This window comes from Tribolium castaneum, chromosome 1 (assembly GCF_031307605.1).
Source record: "Tribolium castaneum strain GA2 chromosome 1, icTriCast1.1, whole genome shotgun sequence".
NCBI lineage: Eukaryota > Metazoa > Arthropoda > Insecta > Coleoptera > Tenebrionidae > Tribolium > Tribolium castaneum.
The window spans coordinates 13,562,248-13,578,186 of NC_087394.1; the positions used below are offsets into that span (position 1 = coordinate 13,562,248).

At 31.7% G+C, this 15,939-nt stretch overlaps 1 protein-coding gene across 2 annotated transcripts in view; it reads left to right on the plus strand.

Moving 5' to 3' along the window:
• The first annotated feature begins 8,009 nt into the window (after positions 1 to 8,009).
• Positions 8,010 to 15,939, plus strand: part of jim — a 68,663-nt gene continuing 60,733 nt past the window's right edge. For both annotated transcript variants that reach the window (XM_008195282.3, XM_015978398.2), the window contains exon 1: positions 8,010 to 8,629. In XM_008195282.3, coding sequence (XP_008193504.1) covers positions 8,542 to 8,629 — 88 coding nt within the window. In that variant the 5' untranslated portion in view covers positions 8,010 to 8,541. The remainder of the gene's footprint in view (positions 8,630 to 15,939) is intronic.

Consider the following 15,939-nt stretch of genomic DNA (forward strand, 5'->3'; position numbering starts at 1 on the left):
CAGTTAATGGTCATAATCTCAAAATTTAAAGCCTTTTTTAATCATTACTCATCAATCATCAGGATAAATCTAGCCTCTGAAAACTCACATGGATCAAACTTTGTCGTACAAAGCTATGGGTTTGGTAAAATTTTGCTACTAAACGAACACAGGGAATTAGATTTCCTTTTAGGAATAACAAAGTTTTTTTTTAAACGTTAATATGCTGGAACTTTGAAAAGTTGCAGATTAAACGTTCAAGTTCATGTGTACCTACCCTACCAGTCACTCTGCGAATACTACTGACTGCGCCAATTAAGTTTGTACAAAAACTTGGTTTTTAAATAAATATTAAAATTGGCAATATAAATACTTATACGGTGCGTTTAAAAAGTCTTTAGATCAACTCTTGCCGTGGAATGTTGATAGTAATCGTAAGAAATCAAGATATGTTCAAAATTTCACGCCAAGAGTTGATCTAAAGACTTATTGAACGCACTGTACTAGGACAGTGGGTTCAAAAAATATATAAAAAGTCTTATATGTGCTTAATAAAATGTTAATTAATTATTGAAGTGAATTAATTATTGAAGAACTGGCGTAATGGGAGGTTCCATATCATGTCCCGATGTCCGGGTTTGTTAAACAATATGGCTGATGTGTCGTAACTTGATCAAAATGTGATCAAGTTGATTGGAGTTGTTGTAAGTGCGTGTGGAAAGTAAAATAATGTCTTGTGAAAACGTCGTCCTTGCGGCGCGTCTGAAGACTTAAGAATCCTTGTCAATAGTGAAGTTAATTGTGGTCAGTTCAGTCTCAGTACTCGTCAAATTGCGTGTATTGAAGAAGTAATGAATTTTCTTGGTAGCGCAGTACTTAGTGTTTGGTTTCATGACCATGGTTCGAATTTGGATATGGTCGTGTTCGTGTTTTCATCATTAATTCAGTCATCAGTGACAAATCTATCCTCCAAAAACTCAAGCGCTCATATTTTGTCTTTATAAAAAAATTTTATAACTAAATGAGTGGGGTTTTAAAAGAAAGTACTGCTGGTATGCTGGAGCCTTGAAAATTTCTTCAAATTGCAGATTCACTATTCAAGTTCAAATATACAAATTCTTCTTTATTCGACAGAATAATTCCCCGAGTCCTACTGACTGCGCCAATTAAGTTAGTACAAAAGAAAGTTTATACGCTATACACCCTGTATTGTTAATTAAAAGTTAATTAATTATCGAACTGAAGTTTCTACATTATTGCTATGACGAAACAACAAAATAACAGTTTTTTGAAAAATAAATTAGGTACCACATTCACAAGATAACAGAAAATAAATATAAAAGTTCTCTTAGCTTTTATATTCACAACAAAGGACACAAAAAACATTATTGATTTAATTTTCCCTCACTGCGTCTATACATCTGTGCCTATTTCAGCCAATCTTCAAGTGTTTCAAATTAGGACTTGAAGAGATTATTTAAAGTAATGGATTAATCGGAATAGGTATAAAATATATTGGAACAAACGGCATGATATAATACGAGTGCGAAAATACACGCTTAAAGTTCGAGGGCCGTCGTTATAGCACGAGCATATGCGAGTTGCAAACCTAGATACCCGAGAACTTTAAGCGTTTTCGCATAAGTGTCATTCAAACTTTTTTTGTTGAAACATTTTAATTTAAAACAGTTGCTATGGGAAACCTGTTTTAAAATAGTGTTTATAACCTAGATATTAAAAAGAAGGCTTAAAATGTTATCAACCAAAAAAATACTACTTAATGTTAGCTCTATTTATTAACAACACCGAAACTACCAAAACTAGGTATAGGCGAAGTAGGCCCTTACCGAGGGGCGCAGCCTCAAGGGGCTCCAAATTAGCAGTACTTTTGTTTTCCAAATTCCAATTAAACAAAAATGTGTGCAATCTTATAAACAATTATTTTACAGAAGCGTTTGTTTTGGAAAACTCATTTTGTAAAGATATATCTTGTTAACGTACGTGACTTTCTTTGTTTAGTTGTTAATCAATTTCAGTTCTGATATTACTTTAACAAGTGAGATTAAGTAATTTTTGCTGGTTAAGAATTAGTTCAGTTTGCATTTCATGGGCAAAATGGTTCTCGGTCTTTTGAGTCGTGTCACTGAGTCTTTAGTGGTTGTGTTAAATTTGAGTTTCAAGTGAACTAGAAAAATTGGCTTCAAAATGTCAGAGACCAAATAAAAAACCGTCAGGGCCGTTTTCCAAAAAAATTCAAAACAGCAGACAATTAGAGCGAGCTAGCGGTGCCAGGTTTTTACAAAATTTTGTTCAAGCCGAGTCTGATGATTACTGGATGAACCCAGTGAGATAATTCATATTAAAAAGACTATAGAGGTTAGTTTTATTTTTGTTTCGGTACCAGTAAGAAGTGCATCTTGCGAAAAAATTGTTTCGAAATTAAAACTGATAATTAAAAATTAAAATAAGGTCGTCAATGGCACGAGGACATCTGTCAGGTTTAAGCATTATAAACAAAAGTTAAATTAAAATTTTGATGACAAATAATAAGTGTTTGCCAGGTGAAAGCAAAAAAGGTTCTTTAAAAATTTCAATATTTGGATTAAATTAAGCGGATTCCTACATTATTATTATTGAATTGTTACATATAATCTTATTTTTTATTACTTATGTCTTTATATTCAGCTATATGCACTTAGACTAAATCTCAAATAGGAAATTAAATGTGTACTTATTGTTTAAATAATTTTAAGTATGCCTTTAATTAATTAAGACCGGGACTATTTTCTTTTTTCAGGTTTTCTTAGTCTAATAATTTTTTGTTTTTTTATATGTCTCTAAGAGATGTCTCTAACAGAAATTATAAATAGTAGCAACCTAGTATTAAGATAATTATGCTTAAGGGCGCCAAACTGAAAACTCGCCTATAGTCAATTAGTACCTGGTTTTAGTGGCATTGTCAATCAACACTATTTTGTTACCTTTTTTTTAACATCTTATTCCCTTATACGACATGAGTTAGAAAAATGTTGGCACAGTTAACTCATTTCCAGCACTAACCCCTCGCTGATGATATAGGGTTTCATAATGAACTATTGGCAATATAAAACAGTGGTTCCCATTTTGAAAAAAGCTTCTAAAAAAAAGTCAACGTCTCATACTAGGAACTGTCTCATAATAGGCACCTTTACCCAACTGTGTTTTATGATTTTTCGAAACTCAAAAATGTTTAAAGGAAGTACCACATTATGCCCACATGTCTGTATTTGTTAAACAGTAGGTATGGTTGTATCGTAATTTTGATCAAAATGTTGTAATTACATGTGGAAAGTGAAATAATGTCTTGTGTCTTGTCTGAAGATCCAATAGTAGAGTTAATTGTGGTCAGTATTCTTCAAATTGCGCGTATTGACGAAGCAATGAATGTCGTTGGTACAAGTTTGTGACCTAGTGTAGTGTCCTGGCATGGGACAATCAACACTATTTTGTTACCATTTTTTAACATTTTATTCACTTATACGACAAGAGCTAGAAAAATTTTGGCACACTTAACTGATTTCCAGCACTAACCCCTCGCTGATGATATAGGGGTTCATAATGAACTATTGGCAATATAAAACAGTGGTTCGTTCCCATTTTAAAAAAAGCTGTAACTTTAAAAAAAAGTCGATGTCTCATACTAGGAACTATCTCATAATAGGCACCTTTACCAAACTATGTTTTATGATTTTTTTTTATAATTTTGATTTTTTTTTCGAAACTCAAAACTGTTTAAGGGAAGTACCACATTATGTCCACATGTCTGTATTTGTTAAACAGTATGGTTGTATCGTAATTTTGATCAAAAAGTGATAAAGTTGATTGCAACTGTTATAAATGCATACGGAAAATAAAATAAGGTGAAAACATCATCCTTGTGGCTTCAAGAATCCTTGTCCATAGTAGAGTTAATTGTGGTCAGTCCTCGTCAAATTTTGTGTTGAAACATTTTAATTTAAAAATTTAAAACACGTTGCTAGGGGAAACCTGTTTTTGAATAGTGTTTATAATCTAATATTAAAAAGAAGACTTAAAATGTTACCAAAAAAAATACTACCTAATATTAGCTCTATTTAATAACAATCAACAATATTTTGTTACCATTTTTTAACATTTTATTCATTCCAGCACTAACCCCTCGCTGATGATACAGGGTTTCGTAAAACTATTGGTAATATAAAACAGTGGTTCCCACTTTGAAAAAAGCAGTAACTTTTAAAAGAAAGTCAATGTCTCATACTAGGAACTGTCCCATAATAGGCATCTTTATCCAACTATGTTTTATGATTTTTTTTCGAAACTCAAAAATGTTTAAGAGAAGTACCATATTATGTCCACATGCCTATTAAAAAGAAGGCTTAAAATGTTACCAACAAAAAAAATACTACCTAATGTTAGCTCTATTTAATAACAATTAACACTATTTTGTTACCATTTTTTAACATTTTATTCACCTATACGACAAGAGCTAGAAAAATTTTGGCACAGTTAACTGATTTCCGGCACTAATCCCTCGCTGATGATATAGGGGTTCATAATGAACTATTGGTAATATAAAACAGTAGTTCCCACTTTGAAAAAAGCAGTAACTTCTGTAACTGTCTCATAATAAGCACCTTTACCCAACTAGGTTTTATGATTTGTTTTATAATTTTGATTTTTTTCTGAAACTCAAAAATGTTTTAGGGAGTACCATATTATGTCCACATGTCTGTATTTGTTAAACAGTAGGTATGGTTGTATCGTAAAATTGATCAAAATGTGTTAAAATTGATTGGAACTGTTGTAAATACATGTGGAAAGTGAAATAATGTCTTGTGTCTTGTCTGAAGATCCAATAGTAGACTTAATTGTGGTCAGTATTCTTCAAATTGCGCGTATTGACGAAGCAATGAATGTTGTTGGTACAAGTTTGTGACCTAGTGTAGTGTCCTGGCATGGGACAATCAACACTATTTTGTTACCATTTTTTAACATTTTATTCACTTATACGACAAGAGCTAGAAAAATTTTGGCACAGTTAACTGATTTCCAGCACTAACCCCTCGCTGATGATATAGGGGTTCATAATGAACTATTGGCAATACCGGGTGCTCAAAAACCGGCGCACCAACTCAATGGTATGTGGTAGAGGATGGCTTCCATTTAAGGGTAAAAATAGTAAAAAAATTCTATGTATTAAAGTTGTTGATTAATAACGACTTTTAAATAAATGATATGTGTCAACGTTGTCTAACAGTCGTGATCTCAATAGAATTTGAACAACAATAAAAATTAATTATTTTTGAAACGGTTTCCTAGGAAATAATTCCCAGTGTTGCCACATCTACAAATTGTGATTTTTTTGATAAATTTTAATTTTTTTAAATTCAAAAAACTGCTAAAGTATGACAGTAAATTAAAAAATAATTATTTATCATTGCGTTAGGGAACGATTACTTAGTGTGAAACATAAATACGTTAAAAAATATCGAAAACTGAAGAAGTTAGCAACATAAGTTTGGAGCTTCACATTTGTTAAAATATGACTTTAGGAATTTTTTCAAGAATTTTCCCGTAATCTACGCATGCTTCTCAACAACGTAACACTGAGTTGGTGCGCCAGTTTTTGAGCACCCTGTATAAAACAGTGGTTCTCACCTTAAAAAAAGCTGTAACTTTAAAAAAAAAAGTCGATGTCTCATACTTGAAACTGTCTCATAATAGGCACCTTTACCCAACTATGTTTTATGATTTTTTTTCCAATTTTCAAAAATGTTTAAGGGAAGTACCACATTATGCCCACATGTTGATTGGAACTGTTGTAAATACATGTGGAAAGTGAAATAATGTCTTGTGTCTTGTCTGAAGATCCAATAGTGGAGTTAATTGTGGTCAGTATTCTTCAAATTGCGCGTATTGACGAAGCAATGAATGTCGTTGGTACGCGTTTGTGACCTAGTGCAGTGTCCCGACATGGGACAATCAACACTATTTTGTTACCATTTTTTAACATTTTATTCACTTATACGACAAGAGCTAGAAAAATTTTGGCACAATTAACTGATTTCCAGCACTAACCCCTCGCTGATGATATAGGGTTTCATAATAATTATTGGCAATATAAAACAGTGATTTTATAAGTCGATGTCTTATACTAGGAACTGTCTCATAATAGGCACCTTTACCCAACAAGGTTTTATGATTTTTTTATAATTTTGATTTTTTTTTTTCGAAACTCAAAAATGTTTAAGGGAAGTACCACATTATGTCCACATGTCTGTATTTGTTAAACAGTATGGTTGTATCGTAATTTTGATCAAAATGTGATAAAGTTGATTGAAACTGTTGTAAATGCATGTGAAAAGTGAAATATTGTCTTGTGAAAACGTCGTCCTTGTGGCTTCAAGAATCCTTGTCAATAGTAGAGTTAATTGTGGTCAGTCCTCGTCAAATTTTTTGTTGAAACATTTTAATTTAAAACACGCTGCTATGGGAATCCTGTTTTTGAATAGTGTTTATAATCTAATATTAAAAAGAAGACTTTAAATGTTACCAAATAAAATACTACCTAATATTAGCTCTATTTAATAACAATCAACAAAATTTTGTTACCATTTTTTAACATTTTATTCACTGATACGACATGAGCTAGAAAAATTTTGGCACAATTAACTGATTTTCAGCACTAACCCCTCGCTGATGATACAGGGTTGCGTAATAACTATTGGCAATATAAAACAGTGGTTCGTTCCCATTTTAAAAAAAGCTGTAACTTTTAAAAGAAAGTCAATGTCTCATACTAGGAACTGTCCTATAATAGGCATCTTTACCCAACTATGTTTTATGATTTTTTTTTCGAAACTCAAAAATGTTTAAGAGAAGTACCATATTATGTCCACATGCCTATTAAAAAGACGGCTTAAAATGTTACCAACAAAAAAAATACTACCTAATGTTAGCTCTATTTAATAACAATGAACACTATTTTGTTACCATTTTTTAACATTTTATTCACCTATACGACAAGAGCTAGAAAAATTTTGGCACAGTTAACTGATTTCCGGCACTAATCCCTCGCTATTGGCAATACCGGGTGCTCAAAAACCGGCGCACCAACTCAATGGTATGTGGTAGAGGATGGCTTCCATTTAAGGGTAAAAATAGTAAAAAATTATATGTATTAAAGTTATTGATTAATAACGACTTTTAAATAAATGATATGTGGCAACGTTGTCTAACAGTCGTGATCTCAATAGAATTTGAACAACAATAAAAATAAATTATTTTTGAAACGGTTTCCTAGAAAATAATTCCCAGTGTTGCCACATCTACAAATTGTGATTTTTTTGTTTAATTTTTTTAAATTCAAAAAACTGCTAAAGTATGACAGTAAATTTAAAAATAATTATTTATCATTACGTTAGGGAACGATTACTTAGTGTGAAACATAAATACGTTAAAAAATATCGAAAACTGAAGAAGTTAGCAACATAAGTTTGGAGCTTCACATTTGTTAAAATATGACTTTAGGAATTTTTTCAAGAATTTTCCCGTAATCTACGCATGCTTCTCAACAACGTAACACTGAGTTGGTGCGCCAGTTTTTGAGCACCCTGTATAAAACAGTGGTTCTCACTTAAAAAAAAAGTCGATGTCTCATACTAGAAACTGTCTCATAATAGGCACCTTTACCCAACTATGTTTTATGATTTTTTTTTCCGATTTTCAAAAATGTTTAAGGGAAGTACTACATTATGCCCACATGTCTGTATTCGTTAAACAGTATGGTTGTATGGTAATTTTGATCAAAATGTTGTAATTACATGTGGAAAGTGAAATAATGTCTTGTCTTGTCTGAAGATCCAATAGTAGAGTTAATTGTGGTCAGTCCTCGTCAAATTGCGCGTATTGAAGAAATAATGAATGTCGTTGGTACGCGTTTGTGACCTAGTGCAGTGTCCCGCCATGGCCATGTTTCGAATTTGGGTACGGTGTGTGTGTCTAGCAGAGTTGTCTCGGCTCGGCTTGGCTGCAAGCAAGGTGCAAAGCCCCGCTTCAAGTCGGGTCAGTTTTTTGTGATAATGTGTGATATTGATTCGGGTGCAGCAGGCCGGCGCGATGCACGTGCATAGGACGGCCGGCGGGGGTGCGGTGGGTGGTGAAGTGCAGCAGCAGCCAGACGAACGAGACGAGACGGGTAGAAAGAGCGGCGGCAACAGCGCGATCCTCTCCTCATCTCGCGAGCGAGCGAGCCATGAGGTCGTCGGCAGCCGCCGACTCTGACTCCGACCCACCAGCGTCAGCGTCTGCATCCCCGCCACCGAGCGCGCACTTGGGCGAAATCGAATGCAGCCGCAGCTCCGGTTAATGCTGCGAGTGGCCGCGTCGTCCCCATGGATGCTGCCGCTGCCGCTGCACCACCGACGACGCCATCTCCAGCGAGTGCATCTCCGCGCGCCGCCGCGCTCCACCCCGTAGTGTGACAGTGCCATGTGCCCTGCAGTGAGTGACGACTTCTTCAGCCGGTGATCCGCCACGACGATGGCCATCAACTTCTCCGCGTCCTTCGCGGCCTGTCTGGCCGCCGGCCTCAAGGTGCCCCGACAGATCATGTACTGCATCTCCCAAGGTAGGCGGACACCACCACCATGGTGATGACGACGACGACGACGACGACGCACGCACGCAGCGTCCCGACGCACTACACCACTGACCCGTGCACCCTTTTACTTACCTTCCTTCCTCTTTGCTTTGCTTTGCTTTTCTTCTTTTGTGCGCGTTTTGACGCTTACTCCAACGCCGAAAACAACAAAACCTAGAGGAACGAACCCAAACAATGATGCTGCTGCTTATTATTTATTATCCATGCACTGCCGTCTTATACAAAAATGCGCAAAAATGCGACCATTTTTATACACACACACACACCTACAAGGTATGAGTTGTACCACCCGTTCAAAAAATAAATACTCTTAGTTAAATAAGAAAAGCTTTGAGCCAAATAAGGATCATTAACAAAATTGCATTTATTTTTTTTATTTAGTACGTGTCGTCGTATTTTTACACGCAGGGTGAAATTTATTTCAGAAAATGTTGTAATTCATACTAGTACTGAAACTATGTTTTACGACGCATTAAATGTAATTCAGACTCGTGAGTTGGTTTGTCAGTTGTATTACAGAAAGTGGTAATTATAATTTAGTTAATCATAATTAATGTTGTAATAAAAATATTATTTTAAATATTTTGGGTTTAAAATTAAAATTTTCAAAATGTCACACAATTATCGTTGCGTTTCTGTGCTTGGTTTAGGTAAAAGCTTTGTTTTACATTCACAAAACATTAACAACTTCTGCGTTTTGATTTTACTTTCCATAATTATGTTTTCTTAAATATTTGTAAATTGAATTACGAGTGACCTTTTCTTAAATACAGCTGAAAAAAGTGAAATGGGGTGCCCATTACTATAATGAAATAAGTCCATTAGACGTGTTTTGAGTTAGGAAAGTGGCCGATATTTTGCAAATCTGAGGACAAATTATACCTACAACAATATTTTATTTAAAAATTAATTAAATAAAAGTTGGTGTAAAACGCTGATTGCAGGAATGTATTATAGAATTTATTTCTTTGATTTTGCTAGGATTAAGTATTTTTAAAATTAAAAGCTCTTTAATTTTTAACCAGTTACACCTTTGTCCAATTAATGTCACTAATATTAACAATTTTTCCTCTTTTTTTTTTTCGAAATCTTACTTCCACATAAATTATATGTAGTATGTGAGCTCGTAATAAACAGTGTAAAGGTGTTCTCCAAACTTTAAATTTGGAAATAGAATAACGAACTTAATTTGACTTAAAATGCGACGCAATTTTTCGTTTACAACGAGTTTTCACCGAATTTTGACAATATGTTGGGGTTGATAATAACAAAGCAACAAGAGAAGTGTTAACTGGTGAACAGATTATTGAATTACTAACTAAAAACATTTTAACCAATAAAAACGTGTGTTTTTTAACCTATTTGCAGTGTGAATTTGATAGTTGTGCAAAAATATTTTTGAGCTCCAAAAATTTAAAATAAATGAATTTTTTTATCTAAACTTTTACAAATTTTTTAAATTTAGAGGTTGCAACCTCCACTTCAGCGTCTAAAAATTCTTCAAAAAATGCAGTATCAACAAGGTTTGCGTCTTTTGAGTACTTTTTTCCAAAGTTGACATGACGAGCCCTCGATTTCTTCGTTTTATCGGTAAATAAATGTCGGTTGGATAGTTGGTAAGGTAGATACGATTTGATTGGTGTTTTTGATTTGGTAATAACTCGTTCGAGAAATGGCGGTAATTTGAGAAATGAAATTGAAAATTGCCAAAAATGTCGATGCAAAATTTTTACATTTTTATATTTTTTACGGCAGGACTTGTTTTTCTGTTACTGTTTCTGCTTTCTTCCACAGACTTAAAAACTAGAAGCTCAGCGATCAGATTTATTTTAAATTTTTGGTGGTCCCAAATTTATTTAACTACTAAAACGCTTTATACAGCGTGCTCAAAAACTGGCGCACCAACTCAATGGTGTGTGGTAGAGAACTGGTTACATATAAAGGTAAAAATAGTAAAAAAATTCTTTGTATTAAAGTTATTGATAAATAACAGATTTTAGATAAGTGATATGTGGCAACGTTGTCGAACAGTCATGATCGCAATAGAATTTGATCAACAATAAAAATAAATTATTTTTGAAACGGTTTCCTAGGAAATAATTCCCAGTGTTGGCACATCTACACATTGTGATTTTTTTGATAAATTTTAATTTTTTAAATTAAAAAAACTGCTAAAATGTGATAGTAAATTTAAAAATAATTATTCATCGTTTTGTTACGGAATGATTACCTGGTATGAAACATAAAAACATAAAAAAATAATGAAAACTAAAGAAGTTAACACTATAAGTTTGTAGCTCCAGATTTTTTAAAATATGACTTTAAGAATTTTTTCAGCATTTTTCCCGTAATCTGCACTTGCTTCTCAATAACGTACCACTGAGTTGGTGCGCCAGTTTTTGAGCATCCTGTATTTCAGAAGATAAATATTCGGATAAAACAGCTGGAGTTATTTTTTCATCATTTTCACTTTTAAGCTCTACCATCACCCCTTAACAATATTTGCACAACATTATAGCATACAGAGTGTATCAGAAATACGTGTGAATTTTAACAAATAACGGAGCTCAATAAACAAATCATTTTTTCTGTTTGTAATTTTTCAAGTTTGTAAAAGATAACATTTTAAAACATGAACCGAAAACTATTTTCGTTGTGATAGAAATGGACAACTTAGACAATTTAAAACAAGAATAAAATATGCAATAATATCGAAAACGTCGCATTTGATTTTATTTTTATTTTATTTTTTAAATAAGGTTGATAAAAATGTAAAATAGTTATTGATGATTAGATCTCACATTGAAACTATAAATTATATTAGCTACTAATTTTTTGAAGTACATGAATAATTTATAACAACTAATTTTGAGAGAAAATGCGACCTTGGTATTTTTATGGTTCTGAAACAGCTATTATGAATATAAAAAATACAAATTATTTATAACTAAACAATGAAAACAATGACCGGCTCGTTTACACAAAAGAGAGGAGGAAAACAGTGAAGATAATAAATAAGAATTTTGCAAAACAATTTATAGGATAGTTGTTATACCTGAGTTTTATTACGTGGTAAAGTTAACACACGTATTTCTGATACACCGTGTACATATCACTGTTTTTTTAGAACTTCGGATATTTCTTTGATTTTGTTAGGATTAAGTTTTTTTTCAAATTAAAGGCTCCTTAATTTTTAAGTTTTGTCCACCCAGTGTTACTGCTTTTTTTCCTATTTTTTTCTAAAACCTTACCTACTTCCACATAAGTTAATGTCTGGGAGTTCGTGATAAAAAAGTGTTAAGATTTTCTATGAAACCTAAATTTGAAAATAGAATATAAAATATGTGGTTTAAACCTCTAAAAGTAACCCTTAAAAGTTTTTTATATTTTTTTAATACTTTCTCTATCAGGAGGTTTTAACATTTTTGTTTAATAAAAACCACCCCTTCAAAAATACTGACTTCAAATTTTTGGAAAACTATTAAAGTGATAAATGTCAGGTTTAATTTACCTATAATGTTTTTATATTACTTTAGAATTAATTTTAGTTTGTAGACTTCGAGAAAAAACGGTTGTCTATTGCACTGAATACATTTACAATTTTTTGGCATTATAACAAATTTGTTTAATATTTATTGCATTTAAAAGAGAAAATAAATATTTATTTATAAAATATGTTTATATATAATATTAATATATATATTTTTCTCAAAATGACTAAAATCTGACTATGTTAACTGATGTTTTCTCAAGTCAAAATTTGCTTCTTATACTTAGTTGATCTTTTTGAAATAAATGTTGCTGATCTGAATTTTGATTGACGTTATCAACTGAATAAGGGATAGTTAGATAAGAAAAAGCTGTAAACAACCTATTGAAAAACCAAATAGATCTGAGATACACATGTTTTGAAGAGAATCATTAGTAAAAATTTTGGGACAGTTAATTTCATTCCGTCTTTTAACTTAGTTTTCTACAAAAGTGGTAAATCAAGAATTGCGCTACAAAATCACATTCAAATTATACAAAAAATTTCTCATTTTCGCTTATTAATAATTTTAAATTAGTTCTTATTATATTTTTATTTTATATTCTTTTTATCTGATTTAAATAACTTTCGAAGTGTTTGCTGGTACAAACTGTAAGCATTTGTTCTTACGCAACTGCGAGTATTTATTTTTTGGCGGGCGTAAAACCTGGGAAACCCTCTGTACGAAGGAATTTTTGGTATTTCCGCTGACTCCGAGTCACATCTAATTCAGAAATTTAAATCTCTTCACTAGTGTTGCGCGTAGGTAGCCGTAAAATTTTTCACTGCTTCTATCTTCAATTTTATTACAAAGAATCTTCATCTTATTTTATTTTTGCATCGATGAATCAATTAATAGCACCGTCGCATATTTAAATTTTTCAATGAGACAATAATATTAGTCACGTGAGTAAAATCGGTTGTTTTATTAACGAGCGATAATGATAAATATTTACCTCTGTTGGAATAATGTAATAGTTGATTGATTACATTTGAGTGCGAGTATTATTAATTTTAACACTTTCAATTAATGTAACATCACAATGGTAAAGCCAAATGTTGAGTACTGTTTTCGCTCGTAATGATTCAAAAATTTAAAGATGAATGGATGTAATAAAGATAGCAAAAACAACTTGTACTTTATACGTCGTTTTATACTTACGACTTGTATAATTTCTCTTAGTTGATCTGAAACAGTAATTCTGACGCCCATTTTTATGAGCTTTCGCCAAATACCTACGCCTTTTTTACGTGAAATTATTTAATTTTTTTTATCAAAAAATAAAACACAAGTATAAGCCCATCATCATAACTAAAGTATTTAACTTCTTTTGACATTTTTATTAAGGCTTGTAAGTGACAAAATATAGCAATAATTTAAACATATATCAGCGAATAAAAATTGAAATCGTAGTAATCGTAGCACAGATATGTTAGTTGTTACCTGACGTCATCAGATTTATTGTTTCATTTTTCTAATGTATGTATTAAAAAGCTTGATTGCCTTGCCTTGTCTGTCTCCTGATGTGTCGTCCGTTCATCTCCCACATCTTCATTCAATTTGGCTAATATTCCATTAGATCGTTTGTCTCACCACAAGGGTGTGAAACACATATGCTCTATTAATTACTCAAATTTAGGTGTTTGTATTCTCTGCATAGTTGTCGCACATGAAGCTTTGATAATAAACTAAATTACATGCATCGTTATCGACGTTAAGTTTAAACATTTCGATTAGTTATGGCACATAAGCATTTTGCATGTTTTTCCTGGAGGTATTGAAGTTTTGGACGATTTCGAATGCAATTTTTACCAATTTTGATAATAATTTCTGTATCTATAATCTATTTATGTTTGGTATGTTAAAGCAAATGAAGTAATTTTTTTATTGGCAGCAGTGTGTATAAATCCAACTTTCAAAAACACGCGTTAGTATCCATGGCAACATCAATAACCCAAGAAACGTGAAGTACAAATGGCAAATTTTTAATAATTTTGATTTTTTATTATAATGACATTTAATTCCATGACAACGGAAGGTATACTGATTATTTCCAATATTTGTACTTATGATTTCAAAGTGTACCAGTAAAAAAATAACGTAAAGTATTCGTGGATAACTGGTCTTTAAAACACTTGCTCTATTTCGAACACTCCGGCTATGCCGTCGTGCTCGAAAAATCGCTCGTGTTTTAAAAACCTCAATATCCACTTATACTTAAAAAAGAAGAAACGATTTACTTTCACAATCTTTCCTGATTGTTAATTAAACAGCAAAAAACTGTTTAGAAGAAAATTAAATAAAATTTAATTTAAAATTTCCGTCCACACGTCACACTAGCTTTTCATATATAAATTTAGTACGTATTAAAGATTATTTTAATGCATACTTTACCATGGTGTATATAAATTAAATCGCTGTTGTGTTTGGTGGCCTATATTAAACTTTGTCTGGAATGTGATGGTTACTGGAGTTTGGTTAACAAAAATGTCACATTCTAAACCATTATTAATTTAAAGACCTCTATCACAAGCTATCATAAAATCGATCTTTATTCGCAGTGTAATCATTATTATAATAATGATTTATAACTGCTGTCCTTTTTATTTCTTTTGGCATCAGTCAGTTTACGAGTCCGTGAATGTTGTTTTCCATTATTTTTAAAACATTTTTTCTGCAAACTTTCAAATTTGCATATCTTACCTGACTTGAAATATTGAAATATTGTTTACGTACCTCTCATTCACAATTTTTTTAAGTGAGGAGTAGGTACCTACCTATAGATTTTTTCCTTTTGAATGACCCAATGACAAAGAGACTTTTAAGTACAACGGAAATCTGTTAATTGTGTATAAATTTTTTTTTTGTAATTTATACAATTTGGCGTAACTACCATTTTAGGGGTGGAACACTTCACATTACTGCTGAGTGTTGATAATAATTGATAGCATAACAACAATAATAATAAAATATTTCGAAAGCTGCAATTCATGATTCTTTAATTTTGAAATTAAAAATACATTTCTAGGTGTAACTACCAGTTTTGTTTTCAGTTTTTAATATTTTTTGTGTATCAGATTTGTTCAAATTTTCTTCTTTGCGAAACAAGTACAATTATTATTGTTATGTCGGCTGTTCATTTAATTTCATTTAATTTTGATTTGATTTTTTTTCAACAAAAAAGTATGTTTTTTGTACATCTTATACATTTTTTCCAACGCTTTTAGTAAAAAAGTATACGTAACATATCAGTATAAATAGGTAATCATTTAAAAGTGTAACTAATAACAACCTAAAATTTTGATCTGAGTGTAATGAAAAAAAATCTCAACTTCTAATATTTTCTGCTGCGTAACATTTTTTGGAAAAAAAAGGTCTTTAGTAATAACACCTTAGGTTTATAGCATCAATTTTCTGTACACATAGTCGTTTTATTGAAGAAAATTAGCACAGAAATATATTTTTCTTTTTCGACTTTCTTCGATTTTAAAGTAGACTGTAAAATACACAATTACCAGTATTATTCAAAATGTCAAATAATTTAACAAATAAGAAACGAAGTTTATTTGGCTTGTAAATCTACTAACTAAATTATGTCAAAAATATTGTTTATACAAAAATGAAGTGACAACTATCTGCATAGTGACTAAAACCATTCATTTATTTATTTATTGTAGTGCTATATTTATTTTTTAATCCTTTTAATAAAATTATAATTATTCGAGGGTCAGTCATTATTTATTTTCT